The following is a 23047-nucleotide window of genomic DNA, read 5'->3' as shown; positions in this document are numbered from 1 at the left end:
ACACGCACACTAACTTTAGAGGTTAATTCTCTCCCACTCGGGATCTCCTTGTTTCAACCTGCATTGCATCGGTTGGGGTCTGTGAGGAAGGCCAGGGAAATGCCATGGTGGTGATTTTCTTCTCTTCTAGTCCCTCACTAGTCAAGCTGCAGAAGACACCATGACACTAGAGCGTGTCTGCCCAGCCCCGCGAGTCCTTTCATCGCCAGCCATAGTTGGTGCAGAACGCCATGTTCCTATTGTCATTGCTGGCTCCAAAGCTAACTTATTATTAGCGCCCTCTTTTTAAACGTTGAAGCATATCGGCATACGCAACAAACGCAGCGGCGTTTTGTTTTTTCTTGCCTATTCGAGCCTTAATACGAGGCCACGCATGGAAGCAAGTCGGGGCTTCCAAAGGGTCCAGTTGATGAATACGACGACCGTGATGGCTTGACCAGAAAGACTAGCTCTTTCTCATTGATGACGACCATGCCCGGCCCGTTCCTGGTTGGTGGTTGAGGCAACTGAGTTGTCAGAGGTGCCAAAAACGCCCTTACATGACGAGCGGTGCAATGCCAGCGGCCGCTATCATCAAGCTTAATGCAAAGGCCGAGCAAAGACGAGAGGCCGTTGGTTCTTGATGTCTATTACATCAATAGGGTAATTTTTAGCCTCACTTCGCGATGAAGTTTCTCTTTCCTACACCACCGAGACTTTTCATTCGATTATTCTTACTATACCATATACAGTACGGTACCGCACATCATAGCATAGCAGTACTGTGCAATGCCAAGTTGCATCGGATTCTTCGCCACTGGCCAGATTGTTGGACCGTGTTGGTTCTCAGCGCCTGAGGTATGAGCCCGCAATCGACAAAAAGTCTCAACAACTTATTGCTTGGGCTTTAAGATATCTAAGGCCCCGCACCATCAGCCAGCCATTCATCCATGACTAAATTCAGCTGAAGAACTGGCTTGAAATTGGCTCTACTGGTAAAGGATAGGACCCGGCAAGGGGTCCTTAACTCTCAGAGGCGACTACAAGGATGTTGAGGAGAAAAAGAAAAGCCGAAGCAAGAGACGGGCGATCATGTGAGACACCGGATGAGGCTTGGCAAGGCAGAGAAAGATTCGGGATCGCTCTCTCGTCTATCGTTGCGGACCCCGAATCAACGTCTTCGTGCTAAACGGTTAGCTGTCGAGAGTGTGGCTGACGTTGATGTGCTGTAAGCGCAATCCAACCCAAACCAGATCTAATAATACTCGGCAGACGTTGCACTTGTTTTCTACAGTATTTCTTTGCCGTGCCTGAAGCATTGTAGAGGGACCGTGAATGGTAGTGGCAGAGGCAGTGGCAGCGGGGAGCGCAGAGCAACGGCCCGCGCTGGGCGGTTCTGACAAAGATGCTTGCCGGCCGGGACACCGATAAGCAACTGGTTTTGTGTTCAGTTGGTCTTATGGTGTGAACTGAATCTTGGGATCGATGCATGATGCATTCTTATCCAAGACCAGAAGTGGAGATTCGATATCTCGTTATCCCACTCGCTCTCAGATCTGAGGCGCCTGTGCGATGAGGCTAGTATTGAGATTATTCCCTCTTCAGGGATACGTACACCCCGCGCAGCTGTTCACACACTCATTAACTAGGTAATGCTGGCGTCTGAGCTCCTGGCGATCATGACAACCCTTACAACGTAGCCGACAGCCCCCGGCCCTGCCTCCACGATGAGAATAGTGCAACTCAGCGCGAATGAGACGACACAATCTGACAGGGGACTAGGATGAATAGAAAGAAGGAGGGGCAGCCGGATCATTTCCTGTTGGCTCAGCTTCGTTACCAGACTGTCGGTAACCAATGATATTCCTGTGATCGCAACAACGGGGGCTCTATGAACCTTGCTTATTCCCCACTCCCACTACGAAAAGCTGAAGCCAGGCCAGGGCAATGAAAAACAGGGTCGAGTGGAGAGACGGGCACAACAACCAGCATGGGGACTACATACGCTCAACTTCTTCTACTTCTGCTACTAGCAGTGAATTCGATTTGCTGCTGCCCAGGCAGATGCCAACACTGCTGCCCGGCCAGACTCATCGTCCAAGATCGTAAACGTGAATGGTACAAGCCGCAAGAGCCAAGTCTTGACAGCATTTACAGTGGAGATCACACCAAAACCTTTGAGTTTAGAGTTGTATTGTTTTATATTGTCATTTCCGCAGATCTACAGATGCCAATATATGAGCTATATGTAACGCTCGTCCAAATTCCATCTTTCTCCCTTTATTGTTGGGCATCCATGCCAGCCGTGTTCAATGACAAAGAGAAGACTGAATAAAGGATTCAATGGCAATACAAGTCAAAGACTTGCCTGGGATTCAGGTTGGCACGTAGCAACAAAGGCGATTGTAAGGGATGCTCTTGGTATTGATGCCGGAAGCGGCATGAAAAACAGGCGCTTGTAAGTAGCATGGTTGATACATACAAGATAGGGGGGTTAACGAGCTAATTATGATAATGAATAAATAATAAAGACATTAACACGCTTTGGGAGAAGACGTTTCGCTCGTCGACCCCAGTGATCACCCGCCCAGCCAAGCAAGCAGCCAAAGTAACAAGGGAAATGATGCATCTTTGTCGGTCCTCGGGGAGCAAAAGATGGAGCGCATCGTCTAATCAAAACGGATACGCCACCCAAAAAAGAACAAGGAAAAAGGAAAGGAAACAATGCCTAATCGAAATCAAAACCGAGTCCGAATCTCCTTCTATTTTGAGTACCCTTTTTTATGCGCCGCTGCGACCTAAAAGTCGCAGTAAGAATACTCCTTGTAGTAGGTAAGTAGGTATTGTAGTAAGACGACAAAAGCACAATGCAACATTGTCAACCGAGTGCCAGGAAGCTGGAAAGTGATAAGATATCCCCAAGGGCATGCATGCGGGCGTCTCTTTTCTGCTGGAAACCCCCGCTTCGACATGATAATGCCAAGCCCAAGGCGACGAGCTACCATGACGATGACTTGTTTCAATGCAAACATGCCATGACCTTGTTCTTGATCAGTCAAGACAGGTAGGTAGGTAGTGAATGATGGTAGACAAGAGTGACAATACCGTAGCAGTCAGCCCCAAAAGGCTCGGCGTCTCGCGCTCAGCCCATGACCGCGAGTCTACATCGTTCGGATGGAAGGTGATCCGCCCGTGGCCACCAGGCTCTGTGTGGGGTCCAGCCTAGTGAGTTGGAGAGTAGAGTTGAGGAAAAGGTTGAACGGGGTAAGGTGAGTTAAGGTAAATTGAGGTAAAGTTGTGTTGGTGGTGGTGGTGGTGGTTCTTCTGTCTAGCTCACAACGTCGTCCTCTGTTGCTTGAAACTGCCCACCATCTTTCTTCCATCTTAGGGCGTCGAGTCGATGAAAAGGATAGAAGCTGATTTGCTTTTTTCCAGAACCACTCACTCACTCACTCACTCACTAAACTTCACCCCTCTTTTTCGCGGTTCCCGCGGTGGCGCAAAGGTGCGGATAAGCAAGCTGGTCGATATCCCTGGAGGAACACCAATTTTCATTCTTACTTGTTTTTGTTGTCTTTTTGTTGTCTTCTTTTTTCTTCTGGCCTCTCTTATGTATGTTCTCATCCTTTTCATTCCCCTGCCAGTAAGCCCGCTGTTGGTAGCATCAATCACTACGGCCCTCGTCGGCCGCCAACAGAACTGACAACAAGTGGTATTGGTGGCTGACACTTGCCTCAGGGTGTTTAGGACAGAAGATTTCCATATTCAGAGTGCCTGGCCGTTCCAGCTGTAGACGTCGTTAGGGCCGATCCCTATGAGGCGTTCGTTGACTCCGCCGCTAGCACTAGCACTAGCGCCAGCGCCAGTAGGGCTATTGTGACCGCTGCCTTGATAGACACCTGTGACGTCTACCATCCCATACGGATATTCGCACGGAGATGAGCCAACGTACATGCTTTGGGTGCCACTAGGCAGCGTATACGCGGTGGTGCCGTTGCTGTTACTGGCGCTAGAGTTGACTGCATGCGCGTGTATTAGGCTCGGCTCTGGAAGCACGAAGCCAAACCCACTTGAGTCGGGTGTCATTGGAGAATATTCCTGCTTGATGATTGGTTGGGGCATTCTCTCGACTCGTGGCATCATCAGCCCTTCGTAGCCTCGGTGCTGCGGCTGTGGTGACTGATACATGCTCGGCATTGTAGTCGCCCGGCGTATGGGATGAGGATGAGGGGGTGCGATGAGGTTGATATGGTGGGACCTTGGTGCCATGTTCACTTCATGAGTGTATTGACGCTCGCGCATTCTCATGTCGTTCGTTGGGAACTCGCCCTTGACAATTGAGCTTCCCTTGGCGGCAATTGGGCTGTGTCGCTGTGAAAATCTGTCATCATATGGGTGGTGATGGTACTTGCGCCCCATTCCTCGACGTGATGTGTTTTTGCCGCGGTATTTTGTTGTGCTCTCAACTCCATTCAGGACGGCCCAATCCTCCAACACCCACTCGGTCGCCTTTTTAGCTTCACCAGTTTTAGTCGAGCCTGAACCCTGCTCCGTTGCTCTCGACGCCGAGTCTGACGCCAGCTTGTGTTCTCGTTTGACAAAAGCCTACCATCAAGATCCCTGTTAGCTTTCATCGAACTCTTGTAGCATGATTCGTCCAAACCCCCAAGAAGCGTTGGACTATGTGCCTATGTACATATGCAGCTTATGCCGCAAGCTATACCCGGTAATAGCAGGGGGGTTATGGAAACGAGATCTGAGACAGGAAAGTCTGGAGAGTGCATTGCTTGGGGTTGTCTTAACTTACATCATTCATACTCAGGTTATGGCGGATGCTATTCTGCCAGCCTTCGGCATTTTTGCCCGGTCTCTTCTCTGACTTGTCCTTCTTGATGTCCTTATCAGTGTTCTCACGAAACCACTGATAAATCTCTTGAAGAGTCATAGCATGATCCGGAACACTCATCAGAGCTCGGTAGAGCAGCTTGGCGTATGGTTCATCTGTCTTGGCGCCACCAGCAGCAGCGGCCTGAAGGTCCTTGCCTTCTTGAACCACTTCTGAGTTCGCGCGGTACTCCGGTACACCGGCGGGTGATTTATGTCTAGCTTTCATGAGCACGGGGGTCCCGAGAAGAGGTTCTTGCGGGGAGCCGATGCATGATAGTGCTCCAGCTGATGAACTGGGAATTGTCACTGGGGAGTAGTTTTGGGGCAGGCCGTCAATCTCATTATCGAAAATCTGATTCATACCGCCACCTGAAAAAGGCGTCAGGCCCCGAGGGCCTCTGACGGGGTATCCTTCGTTTGATGTCGGCGTGCAAATGCGGAGGTTCTTGAAAGAATTCTGTTGGAGAGGATCTGTAGGTTGAGACAGAGGGAAGTCTGGAGAAGACCACGTCCTTGGTGAAATGGGTGATGGGTTGTAGCAGCTCATTGGGGCACTGCCACTGCTTGGGGAACTTTGGTAAGAGTAGTTGTCATAATCGTCAGATCCTGGTGGAGGTGAGGGCCAGACTTGGAGATGACTTCGAGGCGGATATGGAAAACCTGAGGTCATGGAAGCATACACAGTCGCGTCATGAGTCGGATGTGACGTCTGCTGTTGGTTCTCTTGGTGCTGTGATAGGGTTGAGCCTAGAGACAGCGGACCAGTTGATGATAGATGAGATGGTTGATCCTGAGGACCCGAGGAGAGGGCATAGTATGGCTCCATACCGGTGAGCTCTGACACGCAAGGTGATTGTTGACCGTGGCCCGTGATAATATTCGTGTAGCTAGAAGCTTGCTCGTCACCAGAAAACGGTGTATCCATTGCAGCCTCTGTTGAAGTCAAGGACACTTGTTTGGAAGGAAGTACAATGAGTCTCGTGGGTGGTTTGATGGTGTTCTCGGAACAAGGAGATTTCTTTACTCATGTACCAAGCAATGGGAAGCGAGGTGAAAGAGAGATATTGATGAGCAAGTTGGAGAATGGAGGGAGAGAATGGGAGATAGCAGAACGTTACAATAGACACAATAGGACAAGGATAAGAATGGGGGCAAGGAAATATGGCGATATTTGAAGCCGAAGCGAAGGATGCTTGTGTCTCCTCCCGCTCGTTTGGGATAGGGCGTGGAGTTCCAGGGCTGGCTTTTAGACAACGGCTTCGTTTAGACGCCGATCCGTTGATAAACAAATGCCCGTTGACAGATTCAGCAATCTTAGCTTTTAGATCTCCCATCCACCTTCATCCGTCGAAGCTTATGGGCAAGGATCTCAGATCGTAGTCAAGGTCGCTCGGGGGTGTGTGCCAAGTGAAAGGGCGAGGGCCGACCAACAAGCGCCGAGAAAGCCATAGTGGTCCGTGGCAGACAAGGAAAACGGACAGGGACGCCATCTGTAAGCCACCCTACGGGGGTAACTGATCACCGACAGCAAGCCTCCCTCCTAACATGCATTTGTGTTGTAAATGTGCGCCTGTGCTTGTGTTTTGTGTGTGGCCATCACCAAAGTCTAGAAGATGTTGGACGCGCAAATGAGTTCCCACTGGGCTTTCTGCCTCTGCCACCTTTGTCTTCTCTTGCTTCAACTCTAGTGACGTCTATGAGCCCTGCCTGTAGGAAGAGTACCATGTCCAATAGGCAATATCTGTCACCTCATACGCCACAAGTGCATGCACTCAGATGCCCTGGTCCTTGAAACTGCTTTCAGATATTGTACTGTATGTAGGCTCAGTACTTGCTTGAGCGGAGCAACCAGGCAAGGATGAGTGAGCTACATGCAGTGGGTGATTGCATCAAGAATGAGATGTTCCAAGGGCCCTGATCCAAGGTCCCTAACAGGACGTGCAACCTTAGAACGAGTGCTCCTAACAAGAAATGTGCCGATATTTTTTCGATCAGCCTGGAAAGCCTTGTGTTGCATGCCCCTTTGCGTATCGTCAAATCTTCCCTCTCTTCTGTCGAAACATCCCTCCTGGTCTCATCAGGCAGACCTGGTATGTATCGGGACCGAGAAGCATCACACCCTGTAAGGGACACGCTACCAACGGGCTTCAAGTCACTTGACGGTAACTCAACCGGCTTGTACTCTCATCAACGGGGCTATCACGGGTAGTCTGCGTCTCAGACGGCACCTTGCATTTCAGACGATACCAATCGGGACACCAATCTGTATACCAATCAGACGCCAATCACAGCATCGGTGGATGCCCATCCCGTTTGAATCCCCGTTATCCATCTGTTGCTGTTGTGAATCACTATGGAAGCTGCCGGAGAAGCCGTCAGAAGCTTGCTGAAGCATAAAATCACCACTACTCTGCGGCCCGCTGCGTCAAAGAATATGCATAGAACAATCTTTCGAAGCTTCATCGACGGGTATCCGACTAGAACTCAGGACTCAAGGCATCATCAGGCTTGACGCAGCTGTTCTGACTGGTGTTTGCTGCAACCAACCCTCTTGTCACATCTCGATTGCCCAAGCTCCGCGTGGATTTCCTTCAAAACATAAACGTAAAGATGCCCGAGCGGTTTGGTACTGTCTGTTCGCCCCGGTCCGTGAACGCTCGCAAGTGACAGCTTTCTAGAAGCGTTCTGATGCAGTAGGCCTGATGACCCGAGTTTGCATGCCAGACTCATTGCAATGCTTGTGACAATCAATTGGATCATAGCTGCAGCAATCTTTGCTGATTTGAAGGTCTGTCTGTTGGAGAGGTGTAGATCCAGGGACATAAGATGTAATTTCATACCTGGTCTGCGCAGGTTCTTGAACTGGGCGGTCAGGTCGGGACGATGATCGAATAGATCTAGTAGGTAGCAGGATACTACTCCAGCATCGACTCAACCTTTGCCCACTCTAGCTCTCTACCAATCCCCGCTCTGAATCCCGAATTAGAAACCCTCAAATAGGTAGTACAGATGTATCAATAGACATGCCCCTGGTAGCGTAGACATGTCGAAAGCTATCAACAATCACCATGATGCAACCCTTATCAGGCAGGGCGGATTGGTCCGCCCTCCCGCTTGAAAACGTGCATTTTTTTCCTCTCCGGTACTCAAACTCGACGGAATGGGCGATGCATAAGCGGGTTTTCCTCCCCTTTTCATTAGGTGATGGCCCAGTTTTGCTCTTACTAGCCGAGGACCAATGCAACTTCAGGCAAGAGATAGTTGGTGATCGATCCCGGAACTACTTCCGGTAGTAGATCTGGAGAAACGTGTTAGTCTAATCGAACAGGCTGGACCAACAGATATGGTTTCGAAGTCATACCTTTTTGAACTGAAAATGCAGCTGCAAGATACCCTGTTGAGTATGCACGGTTAGCTTTGTGGGTTCATGAGCATGTAATGGAGGGGCGATGGCGTCTGAAAGCATGGGTCAAGACGGCTGTCACCAACGTAGACCGGTCTGGGCTGCATAGAGCAGTTCATCCAAAGGTCAAGCCATCGTCGCAATACGAACTCAAGGCGGCTAATGCAGAGGCAGAGACTTGGCCCTACCACGTGAAGTGAAGTGGAGGGGTCCAGATGAACATACCTTGTCGAAGGAGCTCTTGAAGCCTCGATCCTTCTTGGCGCTATAATCCCACTCTCGATCAACAATGCGGAACGCAATATCCTCGTATGGAGGGCCTGCCATGAACCGTATTAGGCACGTGTCCTCCTCACCAGCAGCAGCAAATGATTCTCCGCGTCTGCGGCCATGTTCTCGAATGATCTTGAAGGTTGGTGCCTTTGTCTTGTCGATGAGCTCAGGATAGAATATGTTGAACTTGTAACCTTGAACAACCTTGGGTGGCGGATTATCGTGGTCGTAATGAGTCTGATTATATTTATTCCAGTCGTAACCCATTTGGACACGATTGAAATAGCGCGGCTTCCGGGGTCTATATTTGTCTGCCCATTGAGGCTTAGAAGTGGTAACAGCCTCTTCGCTGGTGAAGATCTCCTCGTTCTCGTCGACACCTCTAGCAACCTCTCGATCATACAGTGCTTTGGTTGCCTGTGAGAAGTCCACGTTGTCAACCTGAGAAAAACGTTCAGTCCCTGGAGGGGCTGTTGTGCCCACATGTCTCGAGGATGAAGCGGGTGCAGGAGACACCTTTTCTTCTGAAGCTGGTGGGACCGGCTGAGAACCAAATGTCACCTTGGGGGCAGAAGTCGGCTGGCCCGATGCCTTGACCTTGGTTGGATCGCGCTCCTTGAGTTGGTTGAGACGAGTCTCCTTGATTGTCTCGTATACTTGGTTCAGCTTGGCACGAGCTTTCCACACTCGGAGGCTTCGCAGCAACTGTTCCCAGTAATCCGTGTCGATATCCTCGTTGGACTGTAGCTTGGCCTTGATCTGCTTTTCTAAGGCTTCCAGCTGGTCATGCGTCTTGGGGGCGAGGATCTTGTCGATGTCGTCTGAAACACTGCTTACAACCCTTCTCTCATGGCCGTGCGGATCTAATTTCGCCTTCCTATCTTTACAGATGGTCTGAAGCGCTCTCCAATATTCCCGGTTGGTCGCATTGGTTTCAAGCACGTGGTATGAGGCGATATCAGATTCCAGCTCGGCAATCTGCTCTGCATCAAGCGAGGCAACAACATCTCCGGGTGCGGGAACATCGATTTCAATATCAGCGTCGTCGTCGTCGAAGATATCGCGGTCTGTATCGATATATCTTAGGTTGAATGCCAGGTAATCGATGGGCTTCGCACGGCCTTCCCGAATTCGGATATCCGCCTTCTTCTTGGACTGCTTCAGTACGAACTTGTCCTCATCGGCAACAAATTGTCGTGATTGCTCATCTTGAGTCAAGTACTTGGGGTTGATCTTGGAACCACTTGGTTTGGTGGATTTGGTGATTCGGTTGGTTGGATCGTGTCTGGGGGATGTCACATCTCGTCGGGTAGGGGACCGTCGTCCGGCGATCATGGCTTTTCGTCCAGGATCCATGATTGATGATTGTAGATGCTGATGATTTGGAAGGGAGACGAGTCAAATGTTGAAGCATCAGGGAAGCATCGATCTTATCGGTGAAAAGTGGATACCTTCGTTAGAAAATCCTTATCGGTGGGAACGCCTTGAGGCGCGCAAGCACGTGACGCACTACAACATTTCACTTACATGAAACTGAAGTTAATGGGCCATGTTATTTCGTACTACGTAGATCTTTGAAGATGAGGGTTGCCCTTTACTTGTGTTTTGATCGGTTTTGTTACTGCGGTCCTGTATTGAATTTTTGGCTTCTATTCTTTAGGGGTCCAACGGTTTTTGACGCCATCATTCCAGCCATCAAACTTGACTTACAGTCCAGATATGGTGCGAGTGGTGATCAGTCATTGGGCAACAATCGAAATAAAACAACAACTTTCGGCCTTATGAATGTTATGTGACTGTATTTACGGATATCGTTGTGTATTGACTTATTTATTATCTTTGTTCGTGTGAGTTACACTCTTCATTGTCCTATTTCTTGTATTCCTTGATATCATAGGATAATCCAACCTGGGGTCAGTAATACCAGGAACTTGATAGCTATCAACAACTAGTAGGCTACTGTAGCTTTACGGGAATCGTCTCTCTTCATTATCCCTTTTTTCCGATCTCAACTGAACACCATATTCGCCCACATGCGCTGTTGTGATAACTACCTAACTTCACTCATGCAACAACTTACCCTGTGTCGCCTCGACAACCTCAATCTCAATCACCAACACAACACATCACCGCACAAGTTCACAAAAGTCTAGACCAACATAACATCATTCATACCGCTGGTATTCACACCAATAAGAGCCTCCAAATACATCAATTGAGTCAATTATCCACGTTTAAGCTTGAGAAAAAAAAACAACAGCCTTACCTAACAGGGGTTGGTGCGGCCATTTGAGCAAGTTTATTATCATCTCAAACTCGCTCTCTCTCAGCCATCCCCCACATGGCCTGACCTTATTGGGACAAGACATGATGATAGGCAAGTGAGAATCATGTCCAGACTCCGGATATTATGCTTAAAGAAACCTTGTTTCTAAGCTTATTGTGAGAGAAAAAGAGAGTTCACGAGGGTGTATAGCAGTATCATCATGAGTAGACTGAATTTATCAACGTTCACACTGCAGATACATCTATATAGCATGCTCCGGTCAAAGACCGTTTTCAACCGGCCACCTGCAGCCCCAACATCCACACCAACCCCCGAGTGTCCGGGGGAGACACCGGCTTCTTCAACGGTAAAGCTGCCAGTGACACAGCAGTGGCTATCACGCGAAGTCAGCCACAACCCTGCGAAACTGACTCACGCTAAGTCAACAATTGCTTGGTTGAGAGCAGCTTCCAGATGCAGAGAGCTAGAGCTCGGTTACATGAGCTGGACCCTGGAATGACTGAGCTGCTGCTTTGTGCATATAAAGACAGCTGAAGCGCCTGCTGTGCTTCCATTTGTCGTTACTCACCCTCTCCTCCACCGTAACACACTTGCCACCTCAACAATCAAGATGCTGGCCTTCAAGACTCTTCTCGGCCTGGCTACTGTCCAGGCTGTCTCTGCCCACTTCGGTCTTGTCTTCCCTCCTTGGCGAGCGGACACCCTCAGTGAGGAGGGCGAGGAGCGCTACAACCAGTGGGAGCAACCCTGTAAGATATTTCATATCCTGTGATCGCATACTCTACTAACAAACAATAGGTGCTCGTGTTGACTTCAATAAGAAGAACCTCACTGACTGGCCCCTCGACGGTGGTGCTCTCACCCTTGATCTTCACCACGAATGGTCCTACATCTTCGTCAACCTTGGCCTCGGCGAGAACTCCACCAACTTCAACATCTCCCTCACCCCAGAGTTCCTCAACGCCACAAACTCGGGCACTCTATTCATCGACAAGCTTGAGCTACCGTCAGACGTCAAGCCCAAGGACGGAGACATCGCTAGTATCCAGGTTGTTACGGTTGGTGACACTGGCAATGCCCTGTACAACTGTGCGGATATCCGCTTCAAGGAGAATGCCAAGGGACCTAGCAACAAAACTGGCGATGTGGACTATGTCAAGATCAAGCAGCAGAAGGGCAACGGAACTGAGGAAGATAGCTCTTCCAACTCTACATCTTCTGGAGACAGCAAGGACAACGCCGCTGGCACCATGGGTGTGAACACGATGGTTATGACCTCTGTCGTGGGTCTTGCTGCCGCTTTTGTGATGGGCTTGGGCCTATAGATGGATGACCTTATGAGACACGAGTATTTCAATGTGTAACCAGTAGTCACGGTAGAAAATTCACGGCCTTTCAAACTTCTGACTGTTCAAATGTGGAACAAATATGCCATTGACATGGCCAGCCTGCAATTACAGGCTGGCTACTAGGAGCCTTTTATTGTTGATCCATTGGAACCCCAAAGATGCTTCCAGACCCCGTATATGATTACTTGCATGATTGAAGAAAAGGAAAATGAACATGCAATTGGTATAATATATAGAAACAATAATTGCAGTAAAACGTAAGGAATAATAACAGGGTATATCCAATCTGGGTTGGTCAGCTTGGTCAAACCAGGGGCGTTGCTTGTTTACTCACCATCCCACTCATATAAATTCAGCATGTAACGCTAAAACGCCAAACTCCAGTCCTGGAATCAGAAAACAAAAGACAGGCAATGACCAATTGATTATTCTTGTGAGATCCTCTCACATATGGTTGATAACAGTCGCGACTCCTTACACGGGCTTCATCCCGCAGGAGCAGCAACCTGTTCGACAGCCAACTCTTGTACCACTTTGGCCATAGTGATACGCTGGTTGGGGTTAGGGTATAGCATCTCCATAACGATCCGCTCGAGTCGATCCTTGGGATTCAGACTCTTTCTCGCATCGAAGATCTCGGCAAGCCAATCTCGCATCTGCTTCATAGCGGGTTGGCCATTTCCATACTGCTTGTGCGGCATGTTGGGACTGTTCACCCCAGCGATCAACCAATAAAGGGGTCGCGGGTGTCGTCGATGAGCACGAGAGTCAGGGTACGTTATTTTGCGCAACACGTAGAGCATAGTGACACCGAGTGCCCAGACGTCAGAAGCAGGTCCGCGTTGTTTTCGCCCAATGAATTCCGGAGGAACGTAGTACGGTGTTCCGCCAACGGTCGGCGAATTAGTAGCAGTGGCCGGTGTAGAGAGACCAAAATCGCAAAGGACCGCACCTCTCTCCGGCGAGTAGAGGATATTGGCGGGCTTGATATCGTTATGCACCAGCTTGCGACCGTGGATGTAGTTGAGGGCGCCAGCGATGTCTCCCAAGATTCTGGCTGCGTCGTTTCTGTCGCCAATGAACTCATCGTTGGTATTGTTCCGCCATCGAGGCATGGAAGTTAGATCCTTCGCGTCGATGTGCTCCATATATAGGGAAAGGAATCGGGCATCACCACCATAGTAGCGAACAATTGACTTGTGCTGCAGGTCTTCCTGACCCCTACACTCACGAAGCCACATGTCGGCCTGACGGATGACAGTCCGCTCGTGGACGAGCGCCTTGTCATTGGGGTTGGCAACGCGCGTCTTGAGTACCTTGACAGTAACGATGTTGTTCGGTACGTGGGAGTGTGTTGCTGTGTACACGGCAGACAAGGAAGTCGAAGCAATTGGCTCTCGCTTGGTGAGTTCGTACTCATCGACTTCGCAGACACCTGAGATTGCAGCAGTTTCACCCTTTTCAGCGTCCAGCAGAGGATGGCCATTCACAGAGGAGAGCTCCTTGCTCTCGCGACCATTTGGAAGAGAGAAAACCAAGGGATCTGCGGAAGGCCTGAGGAACATAACAACACCGTCGTCACCGGGTGTATTCGGGTCTGAGACACGACGTTTCACTCTCTTCTCGTCATGCTCCGGAGAAAGGGCCCGCTTGCCGCTCGAGTTCACGGTGGGGGTGCTGGACTCTGAGGGAACATCTTCGACAATAGTCTGTTGCTGTGGTTGATACAGTATCACCGGGCGCTTTTCAAGTACTCGGAAGTCGAGGACTTCCATGTCTCGAAGCGTGATGCGCCATGTTCCAGGCCTCAGAGCCTTGGCTGACCCGGGGTTGACGACATGTGAAGGACTGTAAGGGCTCGACGGCGGCGTCGGCGACACTCCTGACAGAGAAATTGGTAGGTCTGACCGGTTCAAGAAGATGACTTTGTCACTAGCGGGATCGTAGTATAGCTCGCACCACAAAGGGGGCCTTGGGTAGTCATCTTGAGTCTCACCGGGGATACGGACGGTGAATTTGATATCTTTGGAGGTCTGAGTCACAGCGAGAACTTTGTGCTCAGGCTGCTCTGGTGAAGCAACTTCGGCGCGGAGAGCGAGCCACTGTAAACTTTCACTACCAGGGCTCACAGACCGCGACTTGGGGAAGTTGGCTAGGGGACGAAATAGAATGCGGATGCCTTGCCTGTGGTGGTGATCCTCGACGTGGAGCTCGTCTAACGAGACAAGCGAAGAGCTAGTAATAGGGACTGGTTCTTCAACACCAATCCCCTTGAAGCGGGCGTCAATTTCGGATTGAGAAAATGGCTCGGTGCGCTCTTCTGAGACAACCTCAGAGAGCCCGAGCCTAGGTTCTGCCATAAGTTTGGCTATCTCTGCTTCATACGTGAAGTTGGTAAGCAACCAAGGCGTAAAGCGGTGGGTGGACCAGGCAGAAGGACCAGGCAAGAGTTTACCTCAGATGCTAACCAACCAAACGCAAACGAATGGATGGCAGGCTGAACAGAATGTCTATAGTAATTGATAGAGTTTGTGTGATTGCTACGTAGAAAAGCAATCCGTGCGGTGTTGCGTTGCGTAGCGAGATACGATTGATGTTGCGCCAGGCTGAAAAGTGTAATGTAGTTGTGAATGAATATGAATGTATGAGTAATATGAGGGGCTGACTGTAATTGATTCCAGGCAGGCTACTCTGTGCTGCGCTTGTGAGGCGATGCACTCCAAGAATGTATGTACAGTACGACACAAGGCGAACCGAGGCGGGGAGAGAGTGGGAGTGGAAGGGTTTAATAGGAGCTGGGGAAGAGTGGGTTGTGGCTAGGTATTATTAGATGCAGCAATCAGGCCTTAGCTTGTATGGATAGGATGGGAATGTAATGTAGGAGATGCAGGAACAGAAACAAAAGCCAAGATCAGTAGTAAATTTGACCCTCAACGAGCCCTGTTTTAAGAGGATGAACAGGGCACATCAGAAGGACAGGACACGATGGGCGTGATCTTCTGGGAGGGTTGAAAAGACAACTTTCAGCCCAGGTCAGGACAGGTTCAGGGACAGGCCTGCTGATAGCGTATAGTCTCGTCTCAGACTCCACGAGGAACAAGACTGAATCGGGGTCGAGTCATACAGCGATTTAGTTATTCGCTGCCTGAAGGCTGAGGGGATGATCCAAAAACGGAGAACGAGGGCGATTCATTCTACTCAAGAAAGGATAGAAAGAAGCGGGAGCGGGCGGGACGAGACGGTACGAAGCGAATGCCACTGAGCACTGGCACTGGCACTGTCCTGACCGTCCTATTCTGCGCTTACGCTTGTTGGCTTGGGAGGGAGCTTTTGGCGTGTGTGGAGTGTAGGACTGGATCAAACGGGTAGGGCTGGGCTTGACAAGGCAGATTTGACTTGACACGGTTGAGGACACCATTCACTGCCACACTCTCTGCCACAACCCAACGCTTTGTGGCTGTGCAAAGTCATCTCACCTAGGACTGACTTCCTGGGATGTCGAGATAATTACCCCGACGGCCAGATGATATTATCCATAGGAGATGTCCTCATAGATCTCTGGTCACTATGAGATCCAATAGTTCGTACAAATGACAAGAAGGATGATGGATAATTCACTCGAATTAATTGCTGATGAGCCCTTCGGCTGCACGTTGTCAACCAAAAGGCGAGCATAGAACCATCTGGCATCTTACATGGCTCAGCGGATCTTACTATGACGACACTGAAGCTGATATTAAGCAGACCGATTTCAGCATGACTGAGTATCCATCGAGATTTGGGGAAAAGCAGGCTATATAAAGCAGAAGATAGATTTTACGAGATAACGTGAGTTTGTCACGATATTAGGCACCAAAGACATTTTTTGCAGAGGTCAGTTGTTGTCTCATAATGAGTTTCGGTGAGTGATCATGACTTGAGACTAAAATGGAAGTTGCCTCTGATGACAGTCCTCGTGACAGGTTAACTTGGTCAAAGAGTGTTTACGTGGCCAATACCTCAACAGCCATCAATGCCAGTCATTGCTGAGAAGACTACATCATGAAATTGTAAAAGGGTTTATGAGTTTATAGAAATCATTGTAATATTGAATATCGTCGTGCTTGGTGTTTTGTGTTTGTGTGAATCCTTCATTAATGATGGAATCGATTGGAAGCGGCCGGCGTCGGAACTGCCCAAACAAAATCTGCCGCAATTGCACGAAAGGAGCATCAAAGGGTGGGCTGCAAATGGCCCCCAATGGACGCCACCATGCAACTAGCTTTGCCTAGTTCAAGAGATTGCATGAGGTGGCCCCACTTACCGCTGAGAAAAGATCATCATTGGACACTATTTATGCAGGCGCGTCTCGTGTCTCCGTCTTCGAAGGAATGGCAGCCAATCGTAGCCCGTAGTCATACATGCCTCAGGCATCTCAGGCCGCACTCGTGGTCTTTGGGTTGCTGGGGGCCAAGCGCACCCTGAGATATGGGTATGGCTCTTGCCCCCCAGAACCTGCCGAATTCTGTTTCTCGTCACGCCCGCCTCCAAAACACTCACGATCATCACCCATAACCAAAATCCAAACCCGCCCGAAGAGTCCCAGAAGAGCCCAACAAACACGCTTCTTACACATCAGTTCAGAGTAGTCTTCATTTTTGACTTCTGAGCACCTTTGAGGATTTTGACGCCATGGCTATGAAATAGATTCCGCAGCTCCCACGAGCTCTCGACCCACGGATACCTGGACACTCTTACTGGACACTCTCTTCTATACCACAACCATTCCACCACCATAATTTATCTACTTCTACCGACTGTGACCTCGACATGGACGATCCGGGCTGGTCATGGCCGGCCTGGAAATTCGGCATGAAGAGGGATGACCTCTTTCATACACTCCACGAAAAATACAACACCTTTACCTTTAACCTCCAAGACCCCGAAGCCTTTCATCACGACGTTTACGAAATTTCCCGCGATGCCGATACCGTCGACGATTTCCACCGCTTGCTGGATGAGCGAAAGCAACAGCGGATTCACGAACTCCACGAGTCTCTCGAATCTCTCGCTGTTGAGATCATCGCCAACCCCAAGTTGATGGATTCTGAACATTGGCAGTACGCCCTTCAACTCTTCCGGACCAAGTCTTTCGACTCGATCGTCCGTTATTTTGCAAGCTACCTACCCGAACAATTTCTCGATCACAACGATCGTGATCATGATGCTATTTCTATTGCTTCCTTGTCCTCCTTCTCCGAGACCAACAGCGTCAAGACCGAGAGCACCACGGCCAGCAGCGTCGATGATGCCTCTAGTTTCTTTGATGATGAGCCTATCTTGACAAAGGGTCCCCTCTCGATTCATACGGACATTCGATCATCGTCTGTTGTTCAAGCGCCCCCCTCGCCCCCCCATTCCGAGGCAGCGCACGGCGATGAGTCTTCTGTTTCCTCTCCTACTTCCATGGAGTCGCACGAATACTCCACCCCCCCTTCACGTTCCATGTCATTTTCTGGTTCCGAGACAGCTGCTGCTATCTCTGACTTGACCAGATCACTCGTTCACGACGAAGATGAGACCTCGCAGTTCGATGACGGCGACTTTGCGGTCGCCTCGGATTCTGATTGCGCAGAGAGCCAGTCGTCACTGGACGTAATGGATGATGGGGAACAATCTAATGACAAGTATGAGGATGATCTAGAGGAGGAGGACGATTTTCCTACTACTCAATTTCCTGAAGATGCTAGCGACGGTTGCGATTTCTATGACGATACCCCAAATTTCGATGACACACCGACTCCCCGACAGGAGTCTATCGCGCCCTGCTATATTGAGTACAAGTCCGTTGCGGCATGGAGAATACCTTCTCCTCGTCGTTCACCCTCCCCCTCTCCACGAAGCCATCACCCCTACCGCCGAGAAGGCTCAAGTCTGAAGGACATCCGCCGAAGTCCTGAGGAGTCTATGAGCAAAATTCAGAAACCGATGCATGAGCAAAGGAAAAGGCCGACGTTTAGGAAACGGCTTGATTAGCGTTTGGGGAGGCAGGGTGCTTTGTATATATTTGACGCAAGCGATAGATACCTGTATCTGATGACTTTAATCCTTTCTTAATCACTTCTCTCCACAGTCGCTTGCGACATGGTCACTCTTATACACTGCCTTGATAAAGAGGCTCTGGTGGTCATTTTCAAGTGAAAATGCCCTGCTTTTAGAACATCCAAGTGAGTACGTTCCTGCGCCTGATGTACCTGCAGCATTTGACGTGACCGTTTTACCCGTATCACGACACGTGGGTCATGTGGCTTTGGTGTTGACATGCGACGGCGCAACCATCACGAGGCACAGACCATTTGAAGAGTGATATATACTACCACGTGGGCTAATGACGTACACGAAGCTTGTTCGCGATGGGATTGTCGGCGATTGTTGATCGGGATCGAAGCGTACCTGCATGCTGTTCCTGGCGGCCGGCTGCCAGGGACGCCACAGGAAGTTTGCTGTAACGGCATGGTAAGTTGTGAGGGTGTACGATAGAGAGGTACGTTACAATAGATGAGTTATCTCATGGTTGTTGATTTACTGTTACACCAAGGAGTTTGGGGTCTTTATTCTATGCTATCTCATGTTAATTCCCGAGTGTAAGTTTATGAATCATGATGCTTATTAGAAGTGGTGTAATGTATGTTGTTTGACTTGTATATCAACTCAATATGAGCCCCTTGGAATGATGAAATAGAATAATATATGAAAAGGATTCTTATAAAATGAACTCCATCTCGCAGCTTGCTAAATATCTCTCTCCTAGTGACATTGCCCGGCGTGTGTGTGAATCGTTGATTTTCTTATGAAGATACAACCAAGACCATTGACTGCCCCATTAACTCCCTTGAACTTTGTTTAAATTGAGAAGTCTGACTTGATCTTGAGGGCCATCTTTGAATTATCCGCTCAATGATGATGTTCTGTAGGTGTTGGAGGGATGGAAAATCTCAGTCATATTAACTTATCACCATGCTTTCATGAGCGGCAACCAGAGTGAACAATACACGATCTAAAGGCAGTCTTGATATATTTATCAGAGAAATGAATTGAAATGCTTTAGGCGTTTCTGGTATGAGATGTAACATGCCATGGTTGGCGCTGTTCATCAAGGTGGGTGGTGAGCTATGCTTCTCACCTTCAAACTGATTATAGCGCGAATTCGCTCCGCCTCTCTTAGCAACTTCCCAACCACCGTAGCATGTGTCTCAGTAAATGACCAATCGAGCTTGTTTTATTTAGAACAAAAGTCCCTTATGCAGATAGATACCTGTTTGGATTGAGACTGCTGTCCATTAACTGCTGCAGGGCGCATCTTACACTTGTGTTCTCTGTCACCCCGCACTTTGTAACCAAACTTGAACATCAACAACCACCATGTCCACCACCACCACCACCAAGAAGACTGCTCCTTACGGGGACTGGGAATCACCAATCTCGGTAGATTCAATTGTATCTAAGACGAGAAGACTTGCCTCACCTAGAGCCAATGTAAGCATTCTGACACTTGATGATCTCAGCAGCCGTTGACATGTACAGCCCAAATCTGGTAGAGCTTTCTACACGGAAAGCCGCGAAGATGGAAGCACAACTATTGTTGAGATTCTGAAAGACAGTATCAAAGATCTTCTTCCATCCGAGTACAGTGCCGAGAATAGTGTGTATGAGTATGGCGGTTCAACATACGCCGTTCTTCCAGATGATCGTATCATCTTCTCCAACAAGGGTGATACAGTTCACATATTAAACCCAGACAGCAAGGAAGTTGACAAACTGACTGGCCACTCCGAACTGAGATACTCAAACTTTGAAGCAAACTTGACGTCGCCATGGGTTCTGGCCAACCAGGAAGACCATGAGCATGACACTCCTGATGGAGTTCGCAACTACATCGTGGCAATCAACACTGAAACAGCCGAGGTAAAGCGGATACTTGACACTGCTGACTTCTACTATGAGCCATCTTTCAGCCCGGATGGTTCAAAGCTTGCGTGGCTGGAGTGGAATCATCCTGAACTGCCCTTTGACTCTGCGCGGTTGTATACTGCGGCATGGAACGATGGGACCATCTCAGATATTAGCCTGATTGTAGGAAAGGATCGTGAGGGCGTCGCAGAACCTAGATGGGGCCCCGATGGATCCCTCTTCTTTGGTAAGGAGGTCGGAGAGTATCGTCGCTTGTTCCGTATTCTTCCCGGAAGTGATGAGCATGTTGAGATCAGAGTCAATGGTATCGCCAATGCGGAGTTTGGAGGACTTCGATGGTTCCAGGGAAGGTAAGAACCCCGAAGTCACCATGATAATCCCGCTGAACGAATATAGCCACACGTATGCACCTTTGTCTGATCGACATCTTGTCGCGTCTCCCTTCATTCTGGGGAAATCTAGGGTGATTCTCATCGATCTAGAGTCGGGAAGGTGGAAAGATATCGGCGATTCTCAGAGACTGGCGGAAGTCCAGCTAGACGCAGTTGCACGCTTGAGCAATACTTCGGTTCTTGTTGTTGGGTCCGGAGAGACTAATGCTAAAGCGCTCTATCGAATTGACACTGAAGGCTCAGGTCAGATCACCCAAGTCCGAGGGTCCACAGACGATGGGCTTCCTAGAGAATTCTGCTCCAAGCCTATCTTGAAGACAATCCGCTCAAAGGGCCAACCCGAAAGAGAGTTGTATGGATTCCTGTGGCTCCCGCACAATCCTGACTTCCAGGCTCCGGAAGGAGATCTACCTCCTCTGATCATGACAAGTCACGGAGGGCCAACATCTTACACCGGCCCTGGTCTTGACCCGAGAACACAATATTTCACCTCGAGAGGATATGCAGTTCTTGCTTTCAACTACAAAGGCTCATGCGCTCATGGGCGTGAATATCGTGAAGCTCTCTGGGGAAACTGGGGCTTAGTGGACTCAGACGACGCTGCGGAATTCGCAGATAATTTGACGTCCAAGGGAGTGGTGAAATTTGGTGGAGTAGGAATCACTGGTGTAAGTGCAGGAGGTTACAACACCCTTCGAAGCTTAACCCGTCACCCGAGCACCTTCGCTGGTGGTGTATGTCTCTCAGGTGTAAGCGACATCAAACGCCTGGATGACTCAACCCACAAGTTGGAATCAGACTACACAGATCACCTAGTGTTGCAGAAAGGGGTAGATAAGAGCGAAAAGGACAGAATCTGCCATGAGAGGAGCCCCTTGTTCGAGGCTCATAAAATCACAGCCCCGTTGCTGCTCTTGCACGGAGGTAGCGATAAGATCACGCCGCTGGACCAGGCACAAGAGATGGCCAATGCTATTAAGAAGGCAGGGGGCGAGGTTGAGCTTATCGTTGTACCAGAAGAAGGTCATGGATTTGGGCAGCCGAAGAACGTGAGGCTGTGGCTTGAGGAGGAAGAGAAGTGGTGGAGAAAGACGTTGCTGTAGGGTGTGACGGATTATTGGGATAACTGAAAAGAGACATTCTGTCATGAGGAAGACTGGTCTAACAAGCTAATGCGAATTACACGAAAGCCGCATCTTAAGAGCTTGACGACAAGGGATTCTGAAATGATCATTCATGCTAACGCTTCTCATTTTAAAGCACCATCACCAGGGTATCCTACTTCAGTTAACACCCGATTTTAGCTTACCATTAGACTTCCAAACCTCGTATTCGAAATCAGGCTGGAATTCAGTATACAACGCCTCCTATTCACCATGTCAGTCAACTGTTTGTAATTTCTTCCATAGAACGGCAACTCACAGGATCAGCATTGTATCGATAGGTGTACTCAGCCTCTTCTTTACCAATAATCAGCCTCGGCAATCCAGCACTCTCCACCAACAGCTGTATCTCACATGTCCTCTCCATGAGGGAGAACAAATACGCCGCTTCATCAACTGTTTTACCGGCCGTCAACAGCCCATGGTTCTGCAGAATGACCGATCGGTTCTTCGGACCGAGTGCTTTGGCAATGCGAGCACCCTCATCGTCTTCAAAGACAACACCTCCAAAGTCGGAGTACACGCTGTGGTCGTTGTAGAAGATGCAAGCATCTTGACTGATCATCTCAAGGGGCTTCCCGAATGTTGACCAAGCCTTGCCATATTTAGAGTGAGCGTGGCATGCAGCGTCTACATCTGGTCTGGCTTTATGAATAGCAGCATGAATTGTAAAACCAGCTGCGTTGACGGCGACTCGGTTACCGCCAATGACTTGGCCGTCTTCGTTGATGTGAACCATATGGCCTGCCTCAAGCATTCCGAAATGAACACCCATACTGATCTTGTTAACGTGAAATTCACCCAAGGGGAAAATAAGACTCACGGGTTAATCCAAAATGTGTTAGGATCAACAGGATCTCTCACACTGATATGTCCCGCAGCACCCTCAGTGAATCCCATACGGGCAAACACGCGAAAGGCACCAGCCATATGTTCCAATTGCCATTGTCGCTTTTGATAAGGGTCCTCGATCTTGGGAATTCCGGGATATGGGATACCGCCTGTTGCAACAGCTGCAAAGTTCTGGTTGACTGGCTCCTCGGGCGTTGAAGCCGAAGCTTCGGAGCTTGTTGCGAAGGATGCGGATCGAAGAGAAGGTTGGACTTTTGAAAAAAGTTTGGTTGTGAGTTTCTGAGAGGGGAGGATAATACGGGATCTAGAGGCTGAGCTGCTGAATGAAAGTGAGGCCTGCCTGGAGATAACTCGCTTTAGAGGTGCTGTACGGAAAGACTTTGATGTGAGCATTATGCTTATTTGTGCTTGATGATTGAATGCAACGAAGTCAATGATTTGTTTGATTATGAGAGTTATAGTATTGCCATGCCTGACTTCCTGTCAGTTATTCACTCGGTCTTCATTTATAT

General features: G+C 49.3%; 8 protein-coding genes across 14 annotated transcripts; 4 read left to right on the top strand and 4 right to left on the bottom strand.

Moving 5' to 3' along the window:
* Window positions 1-1424: 1424 nt before the first annotated feature.
* On the top strand, window positions 1425-2314 carry FOIG_13227 (uncharacterized protein; the record flags this gene model as incomplete). The annotated part of the gene is made up of 2 exons (XM_031214365.1): window positions 1425-1556; window positions 1585-2314. Exon 2 carries the CDS (start codon window positions 1970-1972, stop codon window positions 2312-2314), a length of 345 nt encoding a protein of 114 aa, XP_031056075.1. The 5' UTR covers window positions 1425-1556; window positions 1585-1969.
* Window positions 2315-3744: 1430 nt separating this feature from the next.
* Window positions 3745-6399, bottom strand: FOIG_13226 (uncharacterized protein; the record flags this gene model as incomplete). Its single annotated transcript, XM_031214364.1, has 2 exons — window positions 4787-6399; window positions 3745-4584 (listed from the first exon to the last, which is right to left on the bottom strand). Exons 1-2 carry the CDS (start codon window positions 5789-5791, stop codon window positions 3745-3747), a joined length of 1845 nt encoding a protein of 614 aa, XP_031056074.1. The 5' UTR covers window positions 5792-6399.
* A 1217-nt stretch (window positions 6400-7616) lies between these two features.
* On the bottom strand, window positions 7617-9988 carry FOIG_13225 (uncharacterized protein). Of its 2 annotated transcripts, XM_031214363.1 has the most exons (3): window positions 8495-9988; window positions 8228-8260; window positions 7617-8164 (listed from the first exon to the last, which is right to left on the bottom strand). In XM_031214363.1, the coding sequence occupies exons 1-3, from the start codon at window positions 9896-9898 to the stop codon at window positions 8147-8149; spliced, it is 1455 nt and encodes a 484-aa protein (XP_031056073.1). In that variant the 5' UTR covers window positions 9899-9988; the 3' UTR covers window positions 7617-8146. The 2 variants fall into 2 exon arrangements, with proteins under 2 accessions (XP_031056073.1, XP_031056072.1); XM_031214362.1 differs by having other exon boundaries at window positions 7761-8164; window positions 8228-9978.
* A 1010-nt stretch (window positions 9989-10998) lies between these two features.
* On the top strand, window positions 10999-16182 carry FOIG_13223 (uncharacterized protein). Of its 2 annotated transcripts, none has more exons than XM_031214355.1 (3): window positions 10999-11578; window positions 11628-16079; window positions 16141-16182. In XM_031214355.1, exons 1-2 carry the CDS (start codon window positions 11440-11442, stop codon window positions 12152-12154), a joined length of 666 nt encoding a protein of 221 aa, XP_031056065.1. In that variant the 5' UTR covers window positions 10999-11439; the 3' UTR covers window positions 12155-16079; window positions 16141-16182. The 2 variants fall into 2 exon arrangements, with proteins under 2 accessions (XP_031056065.1, XP_031056066.1); XM_031214356.1 differs by lacking the exon at window positions 16141-16182 and having other exon boundaries at window positions 11628-15845; window positions 15923-16049.
* FOIG_13224 (STE protein kinase) lies at window positions 11036-16031 on the bottom strand. Of its 5 annotated transcripts, none has more exons than XM_031214358.1 (3): window positions 14634-16031; window positions 12513-14555; window positions 11036-12464 (listed from the first exon to the last, which is right to left on the bottom strand). In XM_031214358.1, the coding sequence occupies exon 2, from the start codon at window positions 14536-14538 to the stop codon at window positions 12664-12666; it is 1875 nt and encodes a 624-aa protein (XP_031056068.1). In that variant the 5' UTR covers window positions 14539-14555; window positions 14634-16031; the 3' UTR covers window positions 11036-12464; window positions 12513-12663. The 5 variants fall into 5 exon arrangements, with proteins under 5 accessions (XP_031056068.1, XP_031056069.1, XP_031056067.1 ...); XM_031214359.1 differs by having other exon boundaries at window positions 12513-14552; XM_031214357.1 differs by having other exon boundaries at window positions 12513-16031.
* A 428-nt stretch (window positions 16183-16610) lies between the features above and the next one.
* On the top strand, window positions 16611-19078 carry FOIG_13222 (uncharacterized protein). Its single transcript, XM_031214354.1, has one exon. It carries the CDS (start codon window positions 16988-16990, stop codon window positions 18191-18193), a length of 1206 nt encoding a protein of 401 aa, XP_031056064.1. The 5' UTR covers window positions 16611-16987; the 3' UTR covers window positions 18194-19078.
* Window positions 19079-19354: 276 nt separating this feature from the next.
* Window positions 19355-21885, top strand: FOIG_13221 (uncharacterized protein). Its single transcript, XM_031214353.1, has 3 exons — window positions 19355-19693; window positions 19742-20478; window positions 20525-21885. Exons 1-3 carry the CDS (start codon window positions 19580-19582, stop codon window positions 21621-21623), a joined length of 1950 nt encoding a protein of 649 aa, XP_031056063.1. The 5' UTR covers window positions 19355-19579; the 3' UTR covers window positions 21624-21885.
* On the bottom strand, window positions 20397-23022 carry FOIG_13220 (L-fuculose-phosphate aldolase). Its single transcript, XM_031214352.1, has 3 exons — window positions 22507-23022; window positions 21943-22459; window positions 20397-21887 (listed from the first exon to the last, which is right to left on the bottom strand). The coding sequence occupies exons 1-3, from the start codon at window positions 22926-22928 to the stop codon at window positions 21804-21806; spliced, it is 1023 nt and encodes a 340-aa protein (XP_031056062.1). The 5' UTR covers window positions 22929-23022; the 3' UTR covers window positions 20397-21803.
* Window positions 23023-23047: the final 25 nt, after the last annotated feature.

Source organism: Fusarium odoratissimum, assembly GCF_000260195.1.
Source record: "Fusarium odoratissimum NRRL 54006 unplaced genomic scaffold supercont1.31, whole genome shotgun sequence".
NCBI classification, from domain to species: domain Eukaryota; kingdom Fungi; phylum Ascomycota; class Sordariomycetes; order Hypocreales; family Nectriaceae; genus Fusarium; species Fusarium odoratissimum.
Note: the sequence above shows the minus strand (reverse complement) of the source record. Positions and strands in the feature narration are given on the sequence as shown.